The 23,374-nt window shown below is 36.0% G+C and overlaps 1 protein-coding gene across 3 annotated transcripts; it reads left to right on the plus strand.

The window, feature by feature from the left end:
• Positions 1–38: 38 nt before the first annotated feature.
• Positions 39–22,173, plus strand: LOC104019931 (translocating chain-associated membrane protein 1). 3 transcript variants are annotated; one of them, XR_015702875.1, is made up of 11 exons: positions 39–422; positions 5,588–5,648; positions 8,053–8,171; positions 9,129–9,245; positions 9,331–9,389; positions 10,193–10,277; positions 10,604–10,674; positions 10,757–10,861; positions 13,009–13,162; positions 13,948–14,108; positions 17,113–22,173. XR_015702875.1 is itself a non-coding variant. In XM_087749453.1 (11 exons), the coding sequence occupies exons 1-11, from the start codon at positions 303–305 to the stop codon at positions 17,148–17,150; spliced, it is 1,080 nt and encodes a 359-aa protein (XP_087605579.1). In that variant the 5' UTR covers positions 44–302; the 3' UTR covers positions 17,151–22,173. The 3 variants fall into 3 exon arrangements, 2 of the variants coding, with proteins under 2 accessions (XP_087605580.1, XP_087605579.1); XM_087749453.1 differs by having other exon boundaries at positions 44–422; positions 13,009–13,152; XM_087749454.1 differs by lacking the exon at positions 13,009–13,162.
• Positions 22,174–23,374: the final 1,201 nt, after the last annotated feature.

Here is a 23,374-nt window from a genome sequence, read left to right on the forward strand (position 1 = left end):
CATACAGGATTGGCCGGGGTCCGTGTCACTCATATCGGACGCCGTCTCCCGCCGCAAGTGCTCAACCGCCCCCGAAGCACGGCCGCCTTAGAAACCGCTCTCCCAGACCGCCTAGCGATTAGTTGCCAGCACTGCCAATCATAAGCGCTCTTAAGTTTGATTGGCCGAAACTCGGGGGGGGGGCTTTTTGGGCCGGCGGTGTTTACCGGGCTTGAGGTAGTGGTTGCTGAGGAGCCGGGAGAGGTGCTGCTCCCCTCGGCGGGGCGGCGCGGCCCAGCCCAGGCCCGGCAGCTGTCACCGCCATGAGGTTCCGCAGGAAAATCAGGAGCCCGGCCGTGCTCAGCCACGAGTTTGTCATTCAGAACCATGCAGATACCGCGTCCGGCCTGGTGATGGGCTTCCTGGTGGTGTTCGTGCTTGAGGTACTGGGCGGGGTGAGGGGGCCGGTGGTTGCCGAGTCGAGCAGCACCTGGTCCTGCTGCGGGGCAGGACCGTTGGCTTCCCGCTCTGGAGCTGCGCCAGCGCGTCCCTCCCGTGCATCCCTCCCGTTCGTTTCAGCCTGGCTGCCAAGCAGCTCTGCCCCACTCCCTCCGCGTGCCTTTTCCCTTCTCCCCTGCAGGGTTATGTCCCTTTTTCTTCTCTGCCCCGAGGCCTAGCTCCGTGGCACCCTGCTCGGGTCCCCTCCTCGCCACGTCCCGGCTCTCTGCTGCGTGCAGCAAGTTTCGTTTCCTCTGCGCTGCCTCAGCTCATGTGCTGCTAGTGCCGCCCCTGCGGAGCTCTGCCAGCTCCCGCCCTCACCGTGCCACCCCTCTTACCCGCTCCTGTCAGGGTGCTGCTGGTTTCTCGTCCGGTTTTCCTTCATCTCTGCATATGTTTCATTCCTAGCACCCTCCCGTAAGCTCCCTTTTACTCAGTTCCAGCCTCCCGAGTTATAAAGATCCTCAAGCCCCCTTGCTTAAAGCAGTGTCGGTTTATGTCTCTTTGTTGTGTCTATTTACTTTTTTCTTTTTCCCCCCACCCTGTTCAAAAGCCCACGTAGTAAAGCAGTTAGGAACACTGTTATAAAGAGGGTTTCAGCCCGTCTCTGCTGCTTTGAGCATGCTTGACGAGAGGGTAGTTCAAAACTGCTAGTCACCCTTTTGCACCTCTGCTCAGTCTATTGCAGTCGTTGGCTCAGCTCCCTAGCGATGGATAATCTGAAGAAAAATGTGGAATTAGACAGTCTCAGCCTAACCTCTGAATTCCTCTTTACCTTTGTATTTGAAAGTTATCGTAAAGTTTATTTCCATGTGCAAGTTGCTTATTAGTTTTTGGGGTGATGGATTAGGCGTCTGTCTTAGGCATCTTTTTTCCCACTTTTGGGACAAAAGCCTTGTGTGTGTTGCTACATGAATATTTTATGTTGGTGTTGAGTATGGGATAAGGCTTGGTAAATAGAGTTTAAATTCTCGATAGACAAATGCTTTACTGAAATATTATTGTTATTACAAGTTTAATACTTTACTGAAATATTTCAACATTTCCCATCAGTTAGATAAGATTAAAAATCAGGTAATTTTAAATTAAAAGTACTGTTAAATTCTGAGATAAAATACTTACGTGTAGATGCTATGTCTTTTTTTTTATATATATATATATATATATCTTGACCCACTTCTGAAAACTTTAAGGATACTGGACAGAAATAGAGAAAGCAGTTGTGATGGTCAGATAATTACCTTCTAAATGGTGGACAAATGCAGTGTTGAGGTCTGTGCCATCTATGGAGGAGTATGTCATAAAAGTTAATATATGAAATGCAGAACTCAGTCTTGGGATAAAAAAAACAGAGCTAGGGGCTTGGCAGCTCAGGTGAGTAAAGGCTTTGAGAAAGAAAGTAAATGTTTGCACTTGGGATAAAGTAAACCCAGTTTGGGATCTCAAATGGAAGTTTTTATGTAACTTTATATATGGTACTTTTTAAAAGATATTGCTCTGTGTCTTTTTGCTGTTGAAAATGAGTATGTTTTCTGGAGTTCCATCTCTGATTTCTAGTTGTCTTAACTCGGGCTTTGTATTTACCACAGAAGTTTTATTTGTGTAATTCTACAGGTATTGGAGGAGACTGTGTGGCTCCCCCAGGCTGAGCATTATTTTGATGAAAGTGATTTCTTTTAAAGGAAAAAGAGTGAGTTAATATTAGTTACACCCAAGGATAATTAGCAAATTATCTCATTTCTAGTCAGCCTAATTCTAAAAGTTCAAATGCAGACTAGACTCTAGGGTAGCTTGTGATATGTTTTTATTGAGCTGGTTTGAATATATACTATTATACTTCTTATTGTAGAATCTAAACATCTGCATCTCCTTTTTGATGCAAAAATTACTTTTTTGATTGAGACATCTTGCATTTGTTATGCAGAGGAACAGTGGTGTAGGTAACAGGTTAGACCTCTGTATTATACCTCTGCCTCATTCACTGCAGAAGAGCATACCAGAGTTATTTGAATGAAATCTGTATTTCTGTTGTTCACTGTCTAGGTCTTGTATCATCTTTATAATGGGTAATCCAGTCTGCCAGACTAACAAAACTATTGATGTTTTTCCAGGAAATTTTGGTCACATATCGTGGTTCTATATTGAGTGCTTCATAAGTGTTACTGAACTTGCCTACACAGCTGTTATGTCTATTTTCTTTTGGTTTTGATTTCCTCTCCGTATTAAAGTGAAATTATTTTTAGATTTTAAGTTTCAAGCACTGGAGGGCAGCTTTTTCTTTTTTTTTTAATCAGTGCTTTTCACAGCATTTTATGTTTACTGTGATTTCAGATGCATCTGTCAATGACAGATTTCCACATCTAGCCCATGGTACCATAGGTTATACACTAATAAGCTAAAGAATGTGTAAATGAAGCTTTTCACAGTTGACTATCTATTGAATGATTTGCTTGGGCTTACAAAGTATTATAGTAAATACAGTGTTTTCTTTTCTAGGTGGTGTTTAATTGCCCATATCCATGAGACCATCCAAAAAACCAATCAGTATGTTAAAATTAGAAATGAGCATTAGAAAGTCATAAATGGAATTATAAGAACTTCTTTAAGGGGAATTCTTACACATAAGGTTGTTTATCCACTGTAATTATACTTTCCCATACCTTAACTTTGCTGATTATTATGAGGTCTGTAGATGTGTGTAGGGAGATTCACTCTGATTATAACATACTGAAAAGTGGCAGACAAATTTTGGTGTGTTAATTGTTATTTTCTTCCTTATCTGGAAATATTTATAGTCTTTCGCGTGCCCAATCCTATTCCTTTTCTTGACAACAGAGTGGGCCACTTCTTCCAAAGAAATCTTTCTTTTAGTATTTATGATTCTTTGTAGGCTTCTAGTATCATCTTAGAGTTTCATGCAGTTTCTTTCCTCCTAGAACGATTTACATCATCCTTGTACCTGTGGCTATCTTACCACAGATTATGACTTAATGGGGCTCCCATACTTCCAGCAGAGTGAAATGCTTGTAGTATTATGTTGTGTGCTTTGTAGACAAACAGAAAAGCTAACTTGCTGGGCTCTAGCAAAGATTCTTACCACCCTCTTCTCCCAAAGAGCATTAAAAAAGAAAAAGCTTATTCTCAGGAAAGCTGCCTAATGAAGGAGTCTGCTTGAAGTTCCATGGTCCTGTCTGAGTGCCCTTCTACAAGGGAGACTGTTGCTGTGGGTCCTGAGTGATGACTTACTGAAAGCAAGCATGCTTGTTTTAGCTGGGTGCTGATGACATCGATACCTATGTAACTATCTATATTTTCCTTGTCCTTCCAGGAGCAGTTGGCAATGGATTTTTCACACTCTTACTCCATGAACATTTTAAGTTGGTATTGATGCTCTGGCTGTTTATTCACCCCATCAAGCACACAAAAGAACTTCTGTAGCTGAGCAGTGCAGCATATTAGGAAATTCATCTATGTTAAGATTAATAGGGTTTTCTCCTCCCTCCTGTTTTGCTGGGTCAATTTTAACTTGTATAATTTTCCCGGGCAATTCACCACACCACTACTTTTGATGGCACAAGTGTGAGACAGAGACAAGAAGCAACTGGCAGTAAAGAGAAAGGCAGGATTGCTCCTTTTGATGGTAGTGCTGGTTACAAAAGGTTAAATTGTTCGTAGAACTGCAGTGTCTGAAAGTCAATTTTGTATGCCAGAAAAATTGGTACTTTCGTTTTCCTTAATGAGAAGTCCTCTTAAAAGTGCTCTTCAGTATTATGACTCCTCTACTGCTTAATTTCACAGGTGCACTCCCAGTGTACTGAAGCGATTTGCCTTCTCCTCCCTTTTCTTGCTACAGAGGATCTTCTTTTGCATTATTGTGGCTCTCACTTACTTTGTAGCTGGATAAATTAATGCTTGTTTTTTATACTCCTGAATGTTCTTAGTTACACTTTCAGACATTAGATGGTGTAACAACTGAGGAAAACAGCATTCTTCTTTCAGTTTCTGTTCCTGTGTTTTAAGTCATATCTGTGAAGATCAGTTTAAGAGAAAATGTAAAAGACACGAGAATATATTTTATTACATCAGTTTTCAGATTATGCCTGTTGTAGTTCTCTGATTTATGAACTAGATAACTGAGTGCTTGCAAACATAATAGATTTATTTGCTATTGGCAGTGTAGGATGTAATTCCATATTGTTTTGTTTTGTTTTGTTTTTGCAGCAAAGGAACCCGTGTGTGTGTGTTTGTTTGTTTGTTTTTTTTCTTCCCTTCTACTTATATCCCTGTGTTATAGCTTACCACTCTTTCAGTTACATCAGCACAACTGCTTGTTTTTGAAGTTGTGCAAACCAGGTAATTAAATGTTTTCAACTAAACTAAGCAAACATATTTACCTCTTATCACTCGGTTGTAGGGTCATACAGTAATCCACATTATAAACATTCCATTGTTACAGCAAAGGGCTAAATATACTGCAGCAGGGGAATGGGAAGACATTGTGAGAAGGCAGGGTTGGCTGAAAGTGTTGGGGGTTTTTTGTTTTGTGTTTTGAAAAAAACAACTAGTTTTGCCACTGGAGAAAAAGTAACATAAAAGTATTTGGCTCCTTTGATTGTACTGTGATTATTAGAAAATGCTTGATTTATCATAGAAGAAACTGGCATATCTTACAATTCTACTATGATGTTTTGAATACTCCATCTGTTTATATGGACACTTAGCCAGAACATTGCTTTTTTTAATATCTTGCAAAGTTAGGCAAAACTTTCCATCTGATTTAATTTAGAGAGTCTTTTAACTTTTGAAATAAATTAAAGCCATTTATGCTTCTAAACACTTTAAAATGTTATTTAGTAGAACAGTGAGTAATTTGATTCCTAGCTAAAAGGTCATAATTCAAGTCCTGACCCTATGCAGCAAATGTTAAAGGATTTGCAACAAGGTGAGCCTCCACATTTGTGGGAGATGAATAACACTTTCGGGACCTCTTTGATTTAAATCATGTGTGGGAGAACATTTGTTGATGGCATAATCTTTTACTTTTGGGTGTTTATAGTCTAGCTTGTTTGAAAAATCTTATACTTTTTCCTTGTTTCTTTTTGAATTTCAGAACCCAGCCAAGTTTGCTGTCATCTTTGTTGCTGTGCAATACAATGTCACCTATACCACTGGTGAGATTAAATCAAATCTATTTTTTTTCTTGTAATGCCAGAGTTCAACTATTAAAAATTACTCTTTTTTTTTTTTCCCCCCTCAAGACTTCAATTCACTTTTATAATATAGTACAACTCTCATATTTGTCTGTCTGCTTTTGGATTTACTAATACTGTATAATACCATATGAGACATTCTAGTGTTTTCTCTGTTGCTTGTGAATAATACTGGGTTATTTTTCCCATAGTTAACATTCCTACTAACTTGCATTTTAATGTGAAAAGCATGCATTCTTTCCAGTTTTTGATACAATCGAGGAGTTAGCAAGTAACAGAATATTTTGGTAATCTTCTATATATCTGTTGTTTATTCATGATTTCTTATGTCATTAGCAATGGATTTGTCGTTTATATTTCAAAAATATCACGTTAGTATTCTCAAGTATGCTGATTTAGTCGTGCTTTTAAATAACAAAGGGGGAAAGTACTGATTCTTTTTTCCCCCAAAATATTTCCTTTTTTTAATCTTTTGTACCTGCTGTACTATATACAAGAGTGGTAAGCAGCTAGTGGAATTTCCTTATTTGATAACTTAATTTTTCTTAATAGTATTGATAAATTTCAATTCTTTCCTGGAATTACTCTGCACAATGTCTTGGAAAAAGTACGTATTGTGGTAGAATTATTTCAGATGGGGAACTAAGGTGAAGAGAAATTAGCAAAAGCTGTGACTTTTGCTCTAATCTTGACTTCCAAACTTGAGACCTCTGTGCTGTGACTATTCCAAATAATGTAGCACTCTGACTGCATTTAATATGTTCAAAATAATGTACTGATCAACTTTGCTTGCAGTAATGAATATATATCATTTTTTGCAAATATTTCCTGAGATGTTTAATGTTGAACACTTGAGGCGTACACAGTCAGTGGACTTCTGTTTTACTGATAGTTGAGCAGCACCAAGTAGAAATCTCCTGTAGTGGAGACAAAAGTAAAATCCATGTGTCAGTTACAAAGGTGGCTGTGATGTGACTTGGTCATAGTGTTGGTGCGTGCGTGTGTGTGTATACACATACATGCAATGGAATGAACAAGGTTTATCTTCCTTTAGTTGTAATGAGAAGCGTGGATGAGTTCTGCACAAGAAATTTTGAGGTCTCAACTCTGGCCCTCTGAAAACAATGAATATATTACTAGTGAAGGTCCATTTTGAAAAATAGTGCTAAAGACCAGGCAGAAATAGCATTTGCTGTGCAATTACTTGTTCATTGATTATATCACAAGCTGCTTTCCAACATAGACATAGGACATCTGACACTTGGTTATATGGATGTCCTGTGCATTAGGACCTTAATCTACCGTTCATGTTACAGGAAGCAGTCATTGCTTTCTTGACACCTTCTAGCCTAATTTTCTTTAGCAAGAAAAAGTTGTTTGATGTCTGTATTTCTGCTGTTTTGCGTTTGGACGACACAGAGTTTGACAAAGGGTAGAAGTCTTAAAGATGAGAAAATTCCTTGATGTTTCTGGAAAGTGGCAGCTGTATAGATAAGACATCCAAATTCATTCTCTCTCTTAAGTGAAAGCAGAAGAATGTATATGTTAGACATGCTAGCCTGTAAATCAGGATGAGCGTGGCTCTTGATTAGCTGTAGTACAAGTTCTTTCTTTTCCGTTGCAGTGTCTTAGATACATAAAGAAAAGTGAGGTGGTTGGGTGTTTGTGGGCCAAAGGAGAGACATCCCTACAAAATAAGGCTTCCTTAGGCCTACTGCTCCTGATACATGCTTTTTTTTTAAATTGAATTTCATTTGTAAGTTCTCCCACACTTAAACACAGTAAATACAAACATTTGAAGTATTTTTGTAACAGTGTGAATGTTCTTCTTTTTTTGGCAGTTTTGTTTTTGATTTATAGGAACATATTACTAATTCTGGGGAACTTGTTACCAATGTGTTGAACTACTAGGGATACTATCCTCACAACATAGTTTCTTTTTTCCTAAGTATAGTCATGCTTCTTAAGATGGAATGTCATTTGGCCTCTACCGAAGTATAGAGGATAGGGTGTTGGTGTGTTGTTTGTTTGGTCCCCTCCCCTTTCTTTTTTTCTTTATTTCTTTTTTTTTTTTCTTTTTTGGTGGCCTAGATGAAAGAAATAGGTGGAAGCTACAGCTCAGTGTATACCGCTCCCAATAGTGCGTTCTAGACTTATAACTATATCATTGTATTGAAGGAAAAGAAGATCCAAGTTATCTAATCGGGCATAAAAAGTAATTTTCAAAAACGTAAAACTTATAATAACTAGTATCCTGTATTGATTTAACATAACTTCCAAGACCAATGGTCACTGCTGCCCTTTCTCAGTTGCACAGAGTACTCATTCATAAGAATGTAAAAATACACTTTTTTTCTTTTTTTAGATGACAACAGTGAGCAATTTCATTTTTATGACTATGGTCCAAAAGACATTGCCACAATCTTCTTCTACATGCTCGTAGCTATTAATCTGCATGCCATAATCCAGGAGCACATATTAGATGTAAGTTTATTACTGGGATACAATTTACTTTTATAAACATGTTATTTTTAGCTATCAGTTGCTAACAGTTTTTCTTCAAGGTAAGTGTAAGCCATGGTACAAGGAATGGTTTGGCATTTAGAAGCCCTGTTATCATCGATCCTTTTGTTCTTTGACAAAACTGCAAATAGACCTTGGTTTAGCAGTGGACTTGGTAGTGTTAGGTTAATGATTGGACCCAATGATCTTAAGGGTCTTTTCCAACCTAAATGATTCTATGATATTTTTATAATGGTATTTCCTTAATTTATTAATGGTATAAACCACTGAATCTTTCTTTCAATCAATATAACATACATTTTTCTGTAAAATCAGACATTAAATGTTCAGGCCCTACTCAAAATATCCGTGAATGAGGTCTGTTGCATTAGATTCAGAAGGTATGTTCAGAAGATCAAAAATGAACATTACTGCAGCAGTAGATTTCTGTTTGTCAGCTGAGCTTTGCCTCAGAGGGAGCTCAAACTCAATTGCATGCTCATTTACACCAACTCAGTTGCAAAGTAAAATGAATTTGTTAAAGCCATTGTGAGGGCAATTTATTATTGAATGGTCTTAGAATGTCTTCACAAATAGGTCATCTGAGCCACAGAAGCTCAAATGGTTTTTAAGTGCGCAAAGAGATTTGAAAAATTTAGCATTATGACTCTGTTTATGGGGGGGAAAAAACATTGTATGAATACATTATCTGAATATTTTTCATGTGAACTTTCCCATAGTGGCAAGTCTTATTGAAGCTAATTGTCGTACAAAGTGCTGATCAAGGTCTTAAATGGTGGGAGCTATGTATTTTGATGGAGGAATGGGAGATTTGGGAAGAAAAAAAAAATAGAAAAAGAAGTTCAGGAGTGAACACTAACTCCCAAATAGCTTTCTTGTTTTAGAAATTACATTTATTGATCTGCTTTTTGTTTCTAGAAAATTAATAGACGTCTGCATTTGTCAAAAACAAAGCACAGCAAATTCAATGAATCAGGACAGCTAGCATTTTTCTACTTGTTTTCATTTATATGGGGAGCAAGTATTTTGAATGAAGTAAGTCACTCTATTTTCTGTTTTTATTTAAAAAATAGACTTAAAGTATTAAGAAGGTCCTTAAATCAATGACCTTTTTCTTTAGGAAGAATTCATGATGGACCCAAGCTCACTCTGGAAAGATTATCCCCGTTCTCGTATGCTGTAAGTGTTCTATTTTCAATTTGAAAAAATCTGGTACTTCTAATCACTGAATATTTAACTACCCCAAATTTTAGGGAACCACTAATAAGGTAGTGACACTGGTACCTTATAAGAATGACAACTAGATGAAAATACTTTCTTCTGTTTGAAAACTGCCAGCAGTTTTATCCAAAGGTAGTTTTTTATGAATTGAACATCTATCCAAGAGATACTCACATGTGTTCTTATCTTTCTTTAACTTAACCATGGTAGCTGAGTTAAAGTGTTTGCAAGATGGGATATATAACAGGACTGCTGAAATGTTTCACACGAAAGAAATATGTTTGTTTGGAGACTGAATTTTCAAATTAAAGGGGATTTATAGCTTGGTTTTGTTTTGGGTTTTTTTGTTTTTTTTTTTTTTAATTAAGATGATGTATAAAATTGTGGTGTTTGTGTGGGCCCCTCCCCCCAGTTTTTCCCTGGCGAGTGTGATAGAGGGAAGGGGAATAATACGTGTTTTTTAGGAAGGGAGTTCCACTGCTAACAGGATAAACTGTTTCTGTGTGTTAGTTTTTTAGTGTTTTTTCTTTCCTACTGTCTCAAAAGGTGATTCAGAACTTGCTATCAAGCCAACTATGGATGCTAATTCAAAAAAACTCTCACCGCAGAGTTGTTTTGTATTTGCAGTTCTTGTGATTTAGGAATCATAAACTATAATGAGTCAGAATGAATTAATTTAAGATCATGAAATAAAATCTTGTCTCTCATGTTGAAAGCTTGAAAACTTATCTTATGTTTTCTTAACCTGAATTATTGTTTAGTTTTCAGGTAAAATTCTTCTATATTTGCCAGATAGCCTATTGGCTTCATGCGCTGCCGGAGCTATACTTCCAAAAGATCCGAAAGGTATGGAGAGAAGTTGTCAGTACAGTTAATTAAATATCTATTCTTTCCAGTTATTCATATTAATATTTTTGTTTCTATTAAATAGTATATAAATAACTGAATATACAAATATGAATATGTAGATATTTATTAGTTATGTATTCTAATTGCTTGCATTTCCTATCTAATTTAGTCTAGGTGGTGTGTAGATTTTGATTCAGATAGTCTTTCCAGAAATTTGTACTGTAGTGTGAAAAACAATCAAACCTAACAAATGATATGATTTTTTTTCTTTGGACAATATAGTTAAACTGTAAGAGCATTTATTATAATTTCTCTAATTTTAGGAAGATATTCCAAGGCAGCTATGTTATATTTGCCTTTACATTGCTCATATCTCTGGTGCCTATTTATTAAAGTAAGTACTTGCATGTCCATTTTGAATATAGAACTATTTTCTTAGTAATTTCATTAAAATTTCTAACTTTTCTGTTTTATAGTTTGCAGCATTTGGGGCTAATTCTGATGGTACCTCACTACTTAGTGGAACTCATTTTTCATGCCTCACGTCTTTTCTACTTCATTGATGAAAACAAGCAACAAGGGTAAATCTTGCATGTATTAATTAAAATTCAGAACTTCGCTTACTCTAAGTACGTATAAATGAATTTGCATGTATGTAAAAGTATTCAGGTAGCAAATGTTACTTGTTCAATGTCCACTATTACCTGCTTTGAATTCATGAGCGAGTCATTGTCATTACATAGAGTCAAGGAAGCAAATACACCACTTCATGATCATCATCATAAGGTCTTGTTGAAGCTTTTGCTAAAGTCCCATCTCGGATATCTATGTATTGGCTTCTGATTCTGTAAGTTGCCTGTTTGCTTAAGTGTTCATAAATGTTTTTATGTAGGGACGCTTGTTTTTAAAAACAGTTAATCGGAAAAGTAATAAAAGCAGCATTCTCTGTAAGTTCTTGTAGGTCTCTCTCCTTTTGATAAGGTGAGAAAGGGAAATAACTACCCAACAGAGAAGGTAATGTCTCGAAACGTGTAGTTGATAAGATATCTTCAGTTATGCATCTCTTGAGTAAGATTCCTAACTATTCTGAGAATTAACAGGTATAAAAGTAATGCATTTGAGAATGGAAGGAGAGGAGGAGCTGAGATACTTAACTGTGAGGCATGCTAGGAAGGACTGGGTACATTTCACCACTTGAATGAGAAGACTTCTGGAGGTTGCAGTTTGAATAAAGCAGCCTTGTCCCATTTATGTGTTCTTGTCTCTTATTCTTTCTTCCTTTTCTGAGTGACTGCCCAGCTGGAAGAGATTATCATGAACACCTTGCTTGCTTTCATTCAATCCCTTATATACAGGCAGCCTCCCTTGAGGCAGTGTAATGCTGCTGTTCTTTCTGGTCTTCTCAAAAGATTTATTTGTGTTGCTCCTTAAAGCTAACATTTTAAATAGGTATGCTAAATGTTCTTTGCAAAAAATCAATGTTTACTGATGCAAATAGGGAAAGTGGGAGAAAGTTAGCTTATTTTTCACTTGTATGTCATATTTAATTGCGAGGTTTTAGGAGCTATGAGCTTATCTGCTTTTCATTATATGCCATCCAAAAGCATGGAGGCTAAATATACTGATCAGGAGAACATATTTTCCTGACTTTAATGGTCAGATAAGCAACTATGTCTGTCTTTGGCTGGAAATCAGTTATCCCATGTGCAATATTACCACAGTGTAAATAACTGGAAATGGAAATTGGTTTTCATAGCTGATGAATTGCAGAAGTATTTGGGGTGTTTTATTTCTATTACATGTAGCACTTACAACATAAGCTGTAGGAACAACATGGTGTCAAATACTAGGTATTTTACCTAGCTCAGAATTTATTGTTTCTTCTTACAGCTCTACATCCAGACATTGTAGCTTTTCTCAAAATCTTTTTTTGGAGGAGGGTGTGAAGAGAGTTGCTTTTTAAGCAGTCTTGCTTATCCTGTGAGAGATTTGAAGTACGTTTTCTTTAAGTTTGAAATCAGAACAAGCTGATTTTTTTTTTTTAAATGCAAATTTTGGAAGGATACTTTTTTTCACATTGTTATTGTCTTTTTTTAATCCATTCATCAATCACATGATATGAAGTCTTTTTTCAGTAGAAATCTTTATGTAATGGCGGTAACAATACCAATTTTCAAAATTACTTATTGTCAGCTTAATAAAACTGTTCTTCAGGGTTTTATTGCCACATCCTATAGCAAAAACTTCTAAATGCTGAAAATCTGCAGGATGGCATCTTCCTCTGTTAGCTATTAAGTGAAATAATTGTCACTTGTTATGTATTAGCTGTCTGATTACCTTTTCTTCTTGTCGTATAAACGTCTGGCTGTTAAAAATTACATATATTGTCTTGATCTTCCAACTGTTTAACACATGTATATTACAGCTTTAGTGTCAGCTTTCTGGCTTTACAGCATCACCATTACTTTATAAATGGCTTACAGCATGAATGCCAACTTAAGATGCATCTTTTTACTTCATTGTGCTTTCTAGTCAAAAGATGGTGTAATGAGGCAGGACTGAATGTTTGCAGATGACCAAGTTTTTCTGTAATTATTGGTCCCCAACGTGGACATTTCCCTGTCGTTGCGGAGAGAATTTTAATGAAACATTCTTTGTACATTTGACTTTATTGAAAACAAATGGACTAAAAGGAGAAAGCACATTAATTTCATTATTTTGTTTTCAGATTTACCATTTGGGCTTTACTTTTCGTAATGGTGCGTCTTTTGACCCTAACTTTATCTGTCCTCACATTTGGATTTGGTCTGGCAAGAGTAGAGAATCCAGGTTTTTCCATAGCAGACGGAAACTTCAATGTACTCCCTGTGAGGTATAACAAGGCTAGTAGACATTCATGCTTGTATAATGTGGCATTTCAAAATATCTTGTAATAAAACAATCCAGGATGATAATGTGTTTTGAAGAATTTCCCCAAGCGATGTTTTCCTCTTGAGTATTTAAAGGAAGGGAAATCTTGTTCTCTTTTCTATCTTCTTTTCACAAAAGTAGTAGAACAGAAATAGGAAGAAAGAAAAAAGAAACTTTTTTATTTTTTTAATTAATTGTTGATAATTATCCAAAAAGCCTGGGATAATAATCTCATTAATTTTTTATTAATATTCATAATTTTAAAACTAATTACTTGTTTGGTGCCTTCCTAAAATATTTTTTGTATATCTTTTATTGTTGCTTGTTAATTTCAAAATTCTCTTACTTTGTCAGCATAAGCTCATGACTTTAACATTCACCCTTATAATTTAATGCCTGTAATTGAGTGTGTGGGAGGGATTTTGAATCTACATGATTTCTCATTCGTAGATTGCTTGGCAGAAGGGGCCTCAATGACACAATTTCCTATCAGCCATTGAAAGCTGTGGTCACAGCTCCTTGATAAACATGATTGCTTCTAGCAATATACTTACATACGATTTCCGTTCATTTCTTGTGTGACACACCTTGTCTTGGGTAAAGCCTTCTGATACATCTGGTTTCCCATGGTATGAAGATTTTAATTGTTTCTATAGTAGACTTTTGGAGAAAAAATAAAATAGGTACAGATTTGCAGTCTATTAGTGGTTAACTGAAACTTTTATCTAACTGACTCCAAAATCTCAAATCTTACTAGGATTGGCTGCCTGGCTGCTGTTTGTCTAACGCAGGCCTGGATGATGTGGAAATTTATAAATTTTCAGCTGAAGAAATGGAGAGAACATGTTAAGAACCAGATTCCAAAGAAAAAAATAGCTAACACAAAGAACAAACGAACAAAAAAGGAGCCAAACAGAGGTCAGTGACGTAAGACTTTTTTTAAAGTTGTTTCTAGGCCAGATGTTTATATACCAGATGTATCTTCTCATATCTTTCCTTTCTGTAAAAGAGCAAAACCATCTGTCTTTAGACGTGCAGAGACTATAGATGATAATATAGCTTCTACAAATGTTAGGGCATGTTCTTCTCGAATTCCATATTGCTAACTGGATGGCACACAGTGCTAACTGTACTGAACTCTATGTTAATCTAAATGCAAGGAATATTTCATGAAACTAGGCTTAATGATTCCAGGGTTTTCCTTCCGTTTTAAATCAGTCTTTTACAATGCTGCTAAAAATTTTTTTTTATTTAACATCAGGAAAAAAAAGTATCATCCAAAATCCCTCCTGTATTTCATAAATTCTGCTTCTATTATGTTTCAGACTTAATTAAAATTAAGTTTGTTCTTCTCTGTAAAGACACATCATGTAAAGAACATCAAACCCACTGAAAAAGAACTCCAACAGAACATCATAGTAGCTAGCAAAGGACAACTAATGGAGAAAGGCTTTTAATTAAATGACGTTGTGTAATTTCCAGATTCCAATGTTATATCAATTAAATGAGTTAAATGGGAGTTACGAAGATTTGGTAGAGCGAAATTTCATATTCCTGTTAACCTATGTATAAAACACTGGATAGAGTTACACATGAAAGATTGGGAATCACTTCTGAGATCTGGGTAGAGGTTTGAAAAATCCAGTTTCTTGGGGAATTTTACCACAGGCTGGCTCTCTTTCTGAAGTCGATCTTTATGTATTAGATTCTACCACAAGGGGTTGAAGCTCTTTGCATTCAGACATTACTATCTGAGTCAGCGGTAGCTGAAACCAACTGGAAGATTCTAGACCATAATGGTGCTCATAACATTGTTTTTCCTTATCATTCCAGAGCAGCCTTTCCGCTCTGAATGTAGCTGCAGGTGCTTTTTTCTTTTTTCTTTCTCCAATCTTGCAGATCTTTGTCTCCTTTCCAGATGAATAACTTCATTGCTTTTCTGTATTGTTTTATAAAATTAGTGCAATTCTTAAGTTCCCAAGATGATTACAGCTTGGAATAGCAGAAGTGATACTGTAGTTTGACTTCATGTTTGCTTCAACTGGGCAAAACAAAGAATAGCACAGGCATTATAGCTCTCTGACTGCATATGTGGAAAGATGTTGCACATTGTTTATCAGTTTATCTTATTTCTAATTGCAAAAGTATTCATGCTTGTAGAAATATTCCGAAGGAGAGCTTGGGCTCCACTGGAGCCAGTAGTTTAGTTGCAGGCATTAGCTGCAAGTCATTTCTTTAGTCTACTTGAAGGTAAATAGACTCCTTTTGTCCCCCAGCTCTTAAGATGAGCGTTCAGACTCGTTTGCAGTTAATGTGTCTGTACAATCCCAACAGTATAGGGAAAGAATATATGTTTGAGGTTGTTAGGTGTGGCGAATTATGTAGCCAAAATAATCAAGTTCAGATTTAATTGGCAAAAGACGGACTAGAAGTTAAGTGTACCATAAATCCTTCACATACTGCTTTGTTCCATCTGTCCTGTTGCAGCTTCTCTTCATGCTGTGGCCTGATCTTCTTAAGCTAATGACAGGCAAAGCTCGTAAGCGTGAAATGGCAGACTGTCTAGGATATAGCACAGGCCTTGCTGGTGTAATACCAACAACGCTGTATAATAAGGAAAAAGAATCCTAAGGAATAAGTAAAAATTATTTAAGAAATAATGGAGAACAACTAAACTAAGATCCTGGTTAAACTAAGATGTCTTGGAAGAAGAGACATTGATGACTACTTAGTTAATTAGTAATTATTCAAAGTATAAGAATGGTCAATTGGCATTCTGAAGAGAGCTTACCAATGGGGCCCAACAAGTTTTTGTGCTGATGTATTAATAAACAAACTGTTGAGGTAACAAATTCTACAAACAAAATTATTCTGAATTTCTTACAGCAGAGAGTTGCAGAAAGATCTTGCAAACATGGAATAAGTAAAATATGGCAAATTCCTAATTTGCAATGCAATTCCTAAATTTCTAAGCTGCTCAAAGTAACGCATATTATGGAGGCAGGGGAAAGGAAACACAGTTTATGTGTACACAACAATGGACTTCAAATTAGCATTTGTCTCGTGAAAGATTTTAAATCAATGGGTTTTTTTTCCTGCAAACATCAGGTCAATTTCTTGTTGCAATAAAAAAAACCAACCCCCAAACCCTCGGCTAGAATGTACTATCCATTGTATAAATCCGTGTGTGCATCCACATCCCAAAAGTTGTATGCCATGTTGGTGACCCCATCTGAAAAGACTTAGACGATTGCCAGAAAGATACAGAAAAAGATGACAGTAAAGGGAGAGACTAACTACCGCCTAGCTCAAAAAACGTCTTATGGGAGACACTGTAGAGTCCTAAAACCTGAAGTGATTTTGAGCAGGTAAATAGCAAATTGCTGTTTGCTATTTCTCATAACAGAAGAACAGACAATTTTAATGTAGTAGCATGTTTAAAATGAACACAAGAAGGATACAAAAACCAGAGAATTTGTAGAAATAATTTCTGCAAAAGTAAGGATTGAGATTTAATTCCTGGGGTTCAGTCTGTCAGCGGCTAATAAAACAGTGGTCTAAATGCAAGTTAGACCTCAGGAAGTCACCAAGGTTCCCTTGGAACCTGAGAGAAATTATGTTGGTAGGACCACTCTGTATTTCCTTATTCTTAATACTTCTGATGAGGTATCTGTTGCTCCTGGAGACAGGAGACTAGGCGTAGAAGCAACTTCTGTCTGATTCTTGTTCATATCCACTTTGTACAGCCAAAGTTCTTAAACATTTTACATACCTAGCTCCAAGTTAATGTCAACTGAAGGAAATACTTCAGCTTTTTGATTTTTTTTTTTATTTTTTTTTATTTTCCTGGTCTAGTTTCTATATTTTTTTTCATGTGAAGCAAAACTGCGTTTGTTTACTGTACTTTAATTTAAAATTACAGCCAACTTTGTCAATGGATCAGCAAAATCAGAAGGCTGAGCATCACCAAGAATAAGAAAATCAAGACCAGTATGAGAATACAAGCTAGTATCAGAAGACAACATTTGACAGAAGACTGTGACTTAAAAAATTGACACTGCAGAGCTATTATTTGGATGTCTTATTATTTCAGTGGACACTATCAGGTTATATTTTTAAAATATTTTTGTTAATAACTCTACATTTATGACAAGATTGTCTTTTGATCTACCTTAACCCAGGAGTCATCTCCAAATTTCACTTAGCTTTAACAATGAAAACAAATCAGTCTGAACTTCTGGTTCTGTGATCAGCAGTTACTACATTTCTGTAATATTTGCATTACAGATGCTTCAGAAGGCTGTCTAAATCTACGTTATTTGTCTATTTATTTGTTTTTACAAAATCAAAATTCTGTCCCAAAAAGGTCTTGCCATGTCTGTCTGTTTCCTCTCTCTTCCCTCCCTAAGAATTTTTTCTTTATTCATCTTACATGGAGGAAGAGGTGTATGTGAAGTAGCCTGGTAAAAAAGCAAAAATGTTCTATACCTGATTTCTCTTTAAAAATTAGAGACTTAGAGAGAGGGCAAATTCTGAGAGGGCATCACTAATCTTTCAGTATAAAGGTAAGACTAATCTTTAGTAAAGATGCAAATTGCGCGCCTTGGGAACAATGCTAGATTGCCTATTGGATTTTGCAGTGGATTGTAGTGTCTTGTATGGGGCAGGGGCAGGGGAAGAAAAGTAGCCAGTTCATCTGTAGTAGCATCTTAGCCCTTTTGAAATAAAAGACAAACCTTCCAAATAAAGAGCCAGTATTTCATGCTTGCAATCACATATGCCAGATTGGTGGGGGTTTTTTTCTAAAGTGTTTTTTCCTTTAATTTATAACTGACATGTCTTTAAACTTCTGAGTCTACTCAGAAGATGTTCAAGAGAGGTGCTCAAACAATATTGCAATGAGTGTTTCACCAAGCATAACCTAAAGGCTTTTTTCTTTCTTTCTTAGCCTGTAGATAATAATTTATTTTAGTCTGACTCGAGGGTTTTATGTCTATGAGGGTATTAATTTGCTCCTTATGGGAACACTTTATCTGGATATGATTTTAATATTAATATGATTATATTATAAAAAGATTAATGGTATTTTTGTAAGTAACCCTCATAGATCTGAGGCTGGTATCTCAATGTTGGATAAGTTTCATGAACTCACTTTCTTATTTGCCGTAACTTTCTCTCTGTGCAAATAGATTGTAGGAATATTACATTAATTCACATAAGCCTATAAGTTTCTATTGAAAATGTTTACCATGGAATTAGTATACATTTGCTAATATTTTTAATAAACTTGTATAATAATGAATGCCTTGTTCGATAAAAAGTATCATCTTTTGAGCAGTTTGGGTGAGATTTGCTTAGCCTTCAAGTATTTCTTGGCATGCTGCTCACAAGACAACGTTTTATTTGATGTATACTGTAACTGTAAGCTTACGGTCCCTGTAGATTTCAATTTGTGCACACCTATGTTACTAGGCTTTCAAAAGTGAATCCAGACAGTGGGTTAGGTGCCAGTATCCAATCCTAGGCACATAAGACTAGACAATTTTGAATTTTAAAGATTATCTTTTTTCTTTCAGTATTATCAGAAAGTATGTTCCTAATACTGCCGCTTGAATAAGCTGATTACACTCTTAAATATTCTTATTGCATAACACTCATGATGGCCATTTCAAAGAAGCTTGATTTTTTTTTCTTTAAAGATCGCTTATTTAAATTATTATTTTAGAAATACAAATACAATGCCAGGATATGTATAGCTACAATTGTATTCCATGTACACATATATTTGGTGTAAGAATCTCCTCCTTACAAGACGATTAGCTTTTTTTTTTTTTTTTTTAAATTGAAAAATCACTGTCTGTATGTTAAATATTTGGATACTTACAGTAACACCAAATGCATTAAATTAATTCTAGGCTTGTTATTATCAAGATGTTTCAGAAAACTGTTTGCAACAAGAAGTCTGTTTTCATTTATTTAAAACACTGTTCCTATAAATTTCACAGTGTAGTTACTTTACAGATATGAGGATAGTTCCGTTGAATTTACAAATAAAGAAAATGAGCAGGTTGGTGTAACAACTAGTTTGTTAATGAAAAAGCAATTGTATATGCTGTTAGAAGTAAACTGAATTAAGGCAGTGATTCGTAGGATTTCTGTTTGGTTTTCATTGTCTTGCTAATAGAGAGTCTGAAAGCTGAAATGCGAAGTTGTTAAATCGGATGATGATGACTTGTTTTTCTGTAAATGTCGTATTCTTTCTTCCTGGCTGAGTAGGAATGAGGAGTCGGGAAAGTAGAACTCGGGTGAAAATGCTGAATTCACAGGAGTACTTGCTTAGATGTATTTTAAGCAACTTCTTTTTTAAATTTATGAGACTAAGATGATTCTGAGCTTATCTCTGCAATTACTTTTTAAACTCCTTTTACACTGTTTAAATTAAAATTTGTTGGTTTGTTCCATGGTTAGAAAAAACTGCCACACTCAAGGATTGTTCCGTGCGTTAAGCACAATATTTTACAGGGAAGGTAGGAGACGTAGGCTATCAACTATGAATTCCCAAGTGCTTGGCAATTTCTTTTGAATTGCAGCTTTCAGAAACACTGCCAAAAACCTCTAATGTCTTTGAAATGACTTTTCTTTAACCAAATACTTAAGCCAATTCCAAACCCCTCACACCATAGCAAGATCTGAGGTCAATCCAGGCATCTCGTTATGAAGTCAATAAAACAAAATGCACAGTAGAATTTTCATACAGTAGTGCTTAGCCGAATAAGACCTAATTAAAGCCACATCGAAGCCAAGGGTAACGAGAGCACTGCAAAGTCGTGTTTATGTCAGAGAGGATCTTCAAAGCTCTTAGAAACACAGGTGCTAAGTGCCACGGAACAGCCAAGTCAGCCTGCGCTTGGGGTCTCGGAGGAGAACTGCAGCGTGTTAGGGTTGTGCTTGGTGGGGTTTGTTTTGTGGATTTCTTTGTGGTTGATTGGTTGGGATTTTTATTTATTTATTTATTTATAGCTTTGTCAGGTTTTTTGAAAACTAAGCTGATAGTGACATCCATAATATTGGAGGAAAAAAAAAATGAAAAATACATAGAGTAACAGTCAAATTAGACACTGATTTCTTCCTGTTTCAACCACGTAGCCTTTGCTGAAGTTGTGTAAAATCTGTCAGCGCAGATATTGAGGCATGTTCCCTAGTGATGTTATATTGGAATGAATGATCCTGTTAGGCTCTCTTTACATTTATTTTAAGATTTTAATTTATGTAAATCATAGGACTTTCAGAGCAACTGTATGTTGTATCTTGTCACTATCTAATTGTAAACTTAATTCATATGCCAGAGGTCCTTTACAAGCAGTTATGTGCACATCAAAATATACAATATTACTGTGCATCTGCTTTGTTGGGAAACCAAAATTAGGTCCTCTTACTTTTAACCTTCCTTTCCTCTTGGTGGGTATGTAAGAGTTGTTTTATCACTAGAATATTCTTTTAAAGATAAGAGGAAGGACATCTTATAGGCAGTGCAGAAAAGCTTAGGTTACAAATCTGTATCTCTGTTTTTGAACTGTATGATAGGAATGAACAGATTGTCTTTGGTTTTAAAAGCAGAGTAACAAAAACCTTCTTTAGCTGATGCATTTTCCGTTCTCTTCGTGCTGCGGTTTTGAGTTGGCCGCGTGAAGCGGAGCAGAGCGGGGGTGGTTCGGTGGCGCAGCGATGGGGACGATAGTGCTGCTCTTGCCTGCTCCTGCTCCAGTCCCCCGAAAATGGAAATGGTTCAGAGTAGGTTCTAAAAACGCAGGATGTTGTCTGGGAGTGGAGTTTTAATCAAGTTCTGAAAAACGCTAGAATTCTGAAATGCTCAGTCTTGTTGAATACTATGTAGCTCTCTGTAAATAATTAATCAGTTTCATTATTTTGTTGATAAATGAATTGGGATGGAGGAGGCAGTGTTTCATCTATATTTGTTTCTTAATGTTAAAATGGGCTGCTGCATCCACTTAAATTGAAAGGACATAGGTACTGCCTTTCTAAAACCATATGAATGTTGACGTTTACCACAAAAAAATTCTAGTAGTTAAAGAAATGGGTAAAACAACACTGATACTGTAAACTATGGAATTTTAGATGCTTACCTTTAATCCTCAGTAGCTGGAACTGAGCTTAGGAGTTTACAGACCATGAGCAAGAGAGAAATGTTTATAAACTAATATTGTTGTAACACTTCTTTGTTACAATTATGCCCTAAAATTCTTATACGCAGTTACTCTTTCAGTGAAGCCAGCAATGTACTCCAGATTACATTGGCTAATGTGTGACTGTCCGATTGCAAAAAATACACTGGTTTGGTTTTAATTCCCTTTAAGATGTATTTTTCTTTCAGTTAATCGACTGGTCTGTCCTTTTTCTGGTTAAACAATTAGTGTTGAAATGCGTTGGTTTTTAAAAATGCATTATGAAAAATGAATTTGCATAAATATAATTTATTCACTGTATAAGCTAAAATTATGGTTTAGTGAAAGGCTGCTGAAAATATCATAAATTATTTTGCTGAAATGCTGCAGTCTGTTTTGTTTTACACTGTTTTACAAGAGGCTTTGTTGATTATTTATTGTAAAATCAATAATCCATAGCACAAGAGCCAGGTTTTCAGTGTATGTAAGGTTCTGATTAGTCACTTGATAAGATACTGCTAAAGAAAACTTTCTCCATTTAAAAAACAAGCAAACAAACCTGTTCTCTAATGATGTATTTCTGATGCATCTCATTTTACTCTATAATTTTGTTTAATTTCCTTTGTTGACATTAAATAATCTGTTTTATTATTATGCTAAACCAGTTGATAGTCTGGACAGCTAGGCAGATTAGCTATACAAACTGGATTGCTAGTCTAGGAAGAACGTACGTATGTATGTACTTTGGATTTATTAAAAAAAAAAAAATCAAAATATACTCCAGTTCTTCAACACCTTTACCCATTTCCTATCAGTGTTGGTTTTCTTTGCTGCTTATTCAATGCCAGGACAACTTTTCTTTTCAGTCCCTGTGATGTCTAGATGGTAATTTCAGGGTCTTTTGTACACCAGATATTCTCACCAACTCCAGTCAAGCAGTCTGCAATCAATCTGCTGCAAACTATCAGTTAGTGAAAAAAAAAAAATCAAAATAATAATACAGAGGTTAAACCACGTTAAAATTTTGCAGTCAGCAAAAAGTGCCAGTTCAGCCCCAGAAAATCTGGTGGTAATGTGACAAACCTTTAGTTCTTGCTTAACCTGGTAAGATCAAGGAACCCCAAAATAAAATGTCTTTATGAATATAAAAAAAAAATCTAATATCAAAGATTTGGGAGGGGGATTTTAGGTTTGGGGGAGCAGAGAGGGTTGTTTTCTTTTGTGTTGTCTGTTTTTAATTTGGGAAGGGAAGAAGGGATGGAAAGCTACTTCTGTCCTGGAGTATTGTTGGCGAATGTCACAGCCTAGAAATGGTGGGGCTTTTTTTTATGGGGATGTTGTTACTATTTCCTTGCAAAACATTTCAAAAAATAAATTTAAAAAAATCCTATCAATAGGTGGAATGGAAAGAAATCTAAGATCATGTGAAACCTCTTATAAAGAGTGCTTCTTGATCATCGTGGGCTTTTTTGTCTCTGAGCAGAAAACAATTAAATGGGCTGAAGAAATGGGATGTTTCTCTTGCACTAATTGTCCCAACAGAAAATGATCTTGGAAGATTGAGGAGACAAATGAGTTATGCAGAGAGATGCCTATGTGGAAGAGAAAACATTTTTTGGAGAAGAATAATAGATGATGGAAAATGATGACAGACTGGGTTATTGTCACACTAAAAATGAATGGCAGTGTCCAAAAAGTGAGCTATGGGTCACGTTTCCCTAAGTCTGTGCCTCCATTGGCCTTTTTTTGACTGAGAAAATGTTGGGATCGGATTGGATTTAATTAGTACGTTACGTAAGTTCAACTTAAAGTCAAGTATGTCTCTTGTACGTCTTTCGCCAAATTTTTCAGACATTTAGGCTTCTAAAGACTGCTTTAAAAGGAATATGCACCAGCAGGTGGAGCAAATAGATAAAAATGTTAAATGTTATAGATCCACAGCTATATCTACTATGATCAGCTTTTAAGACAAGTATAAAAAGTTGGGAGGGGTATTATTAA

Source organism: Nipponia nippon, unplaced genomic scaffold, assembly GCF_047370975.1.
Source record: "Nipponia nippon isolate SJK-2023a ecotype South Korea unplaced genomic scaffold, ASM4737097v1 scaffold_13, whole genome shotgun sequence".
Lineage (NCBI taxonomy): Eukaryota > Metazoa > Chordata > Aves > Pelecaniformes > Threskiornithidae > Nipponia > Nipponia nippon.

What these genes read in the sequence shown, in the direction of transcription:
- LOC104019931 (XM_087749453.1), top strand. Translation starts at nt 303, where the DNA reads ATGAGGTTCCGCAGGAAAATCAGGAGCCCGGCCGTGCTCAGCCACGAG. An exon ending in TATCCCCGTTCTCGTATGCT is followed by an intron (nt 9,390 to 10,192) that starts GTAAGTGTTCTA and finishes ATTATTGTTTAG; the next exon opens with TTTTCAGGTAAAATTCTTCT. An exon ending in AAAAAAGGAGCCAAACAGAG is followed by an intron (nt 14,109 to 17,112) that starts GTCAGTGACGTA and finishes TTAAAATTACAG; the next exon opens with CCAACTTTGTCAATGGATCA.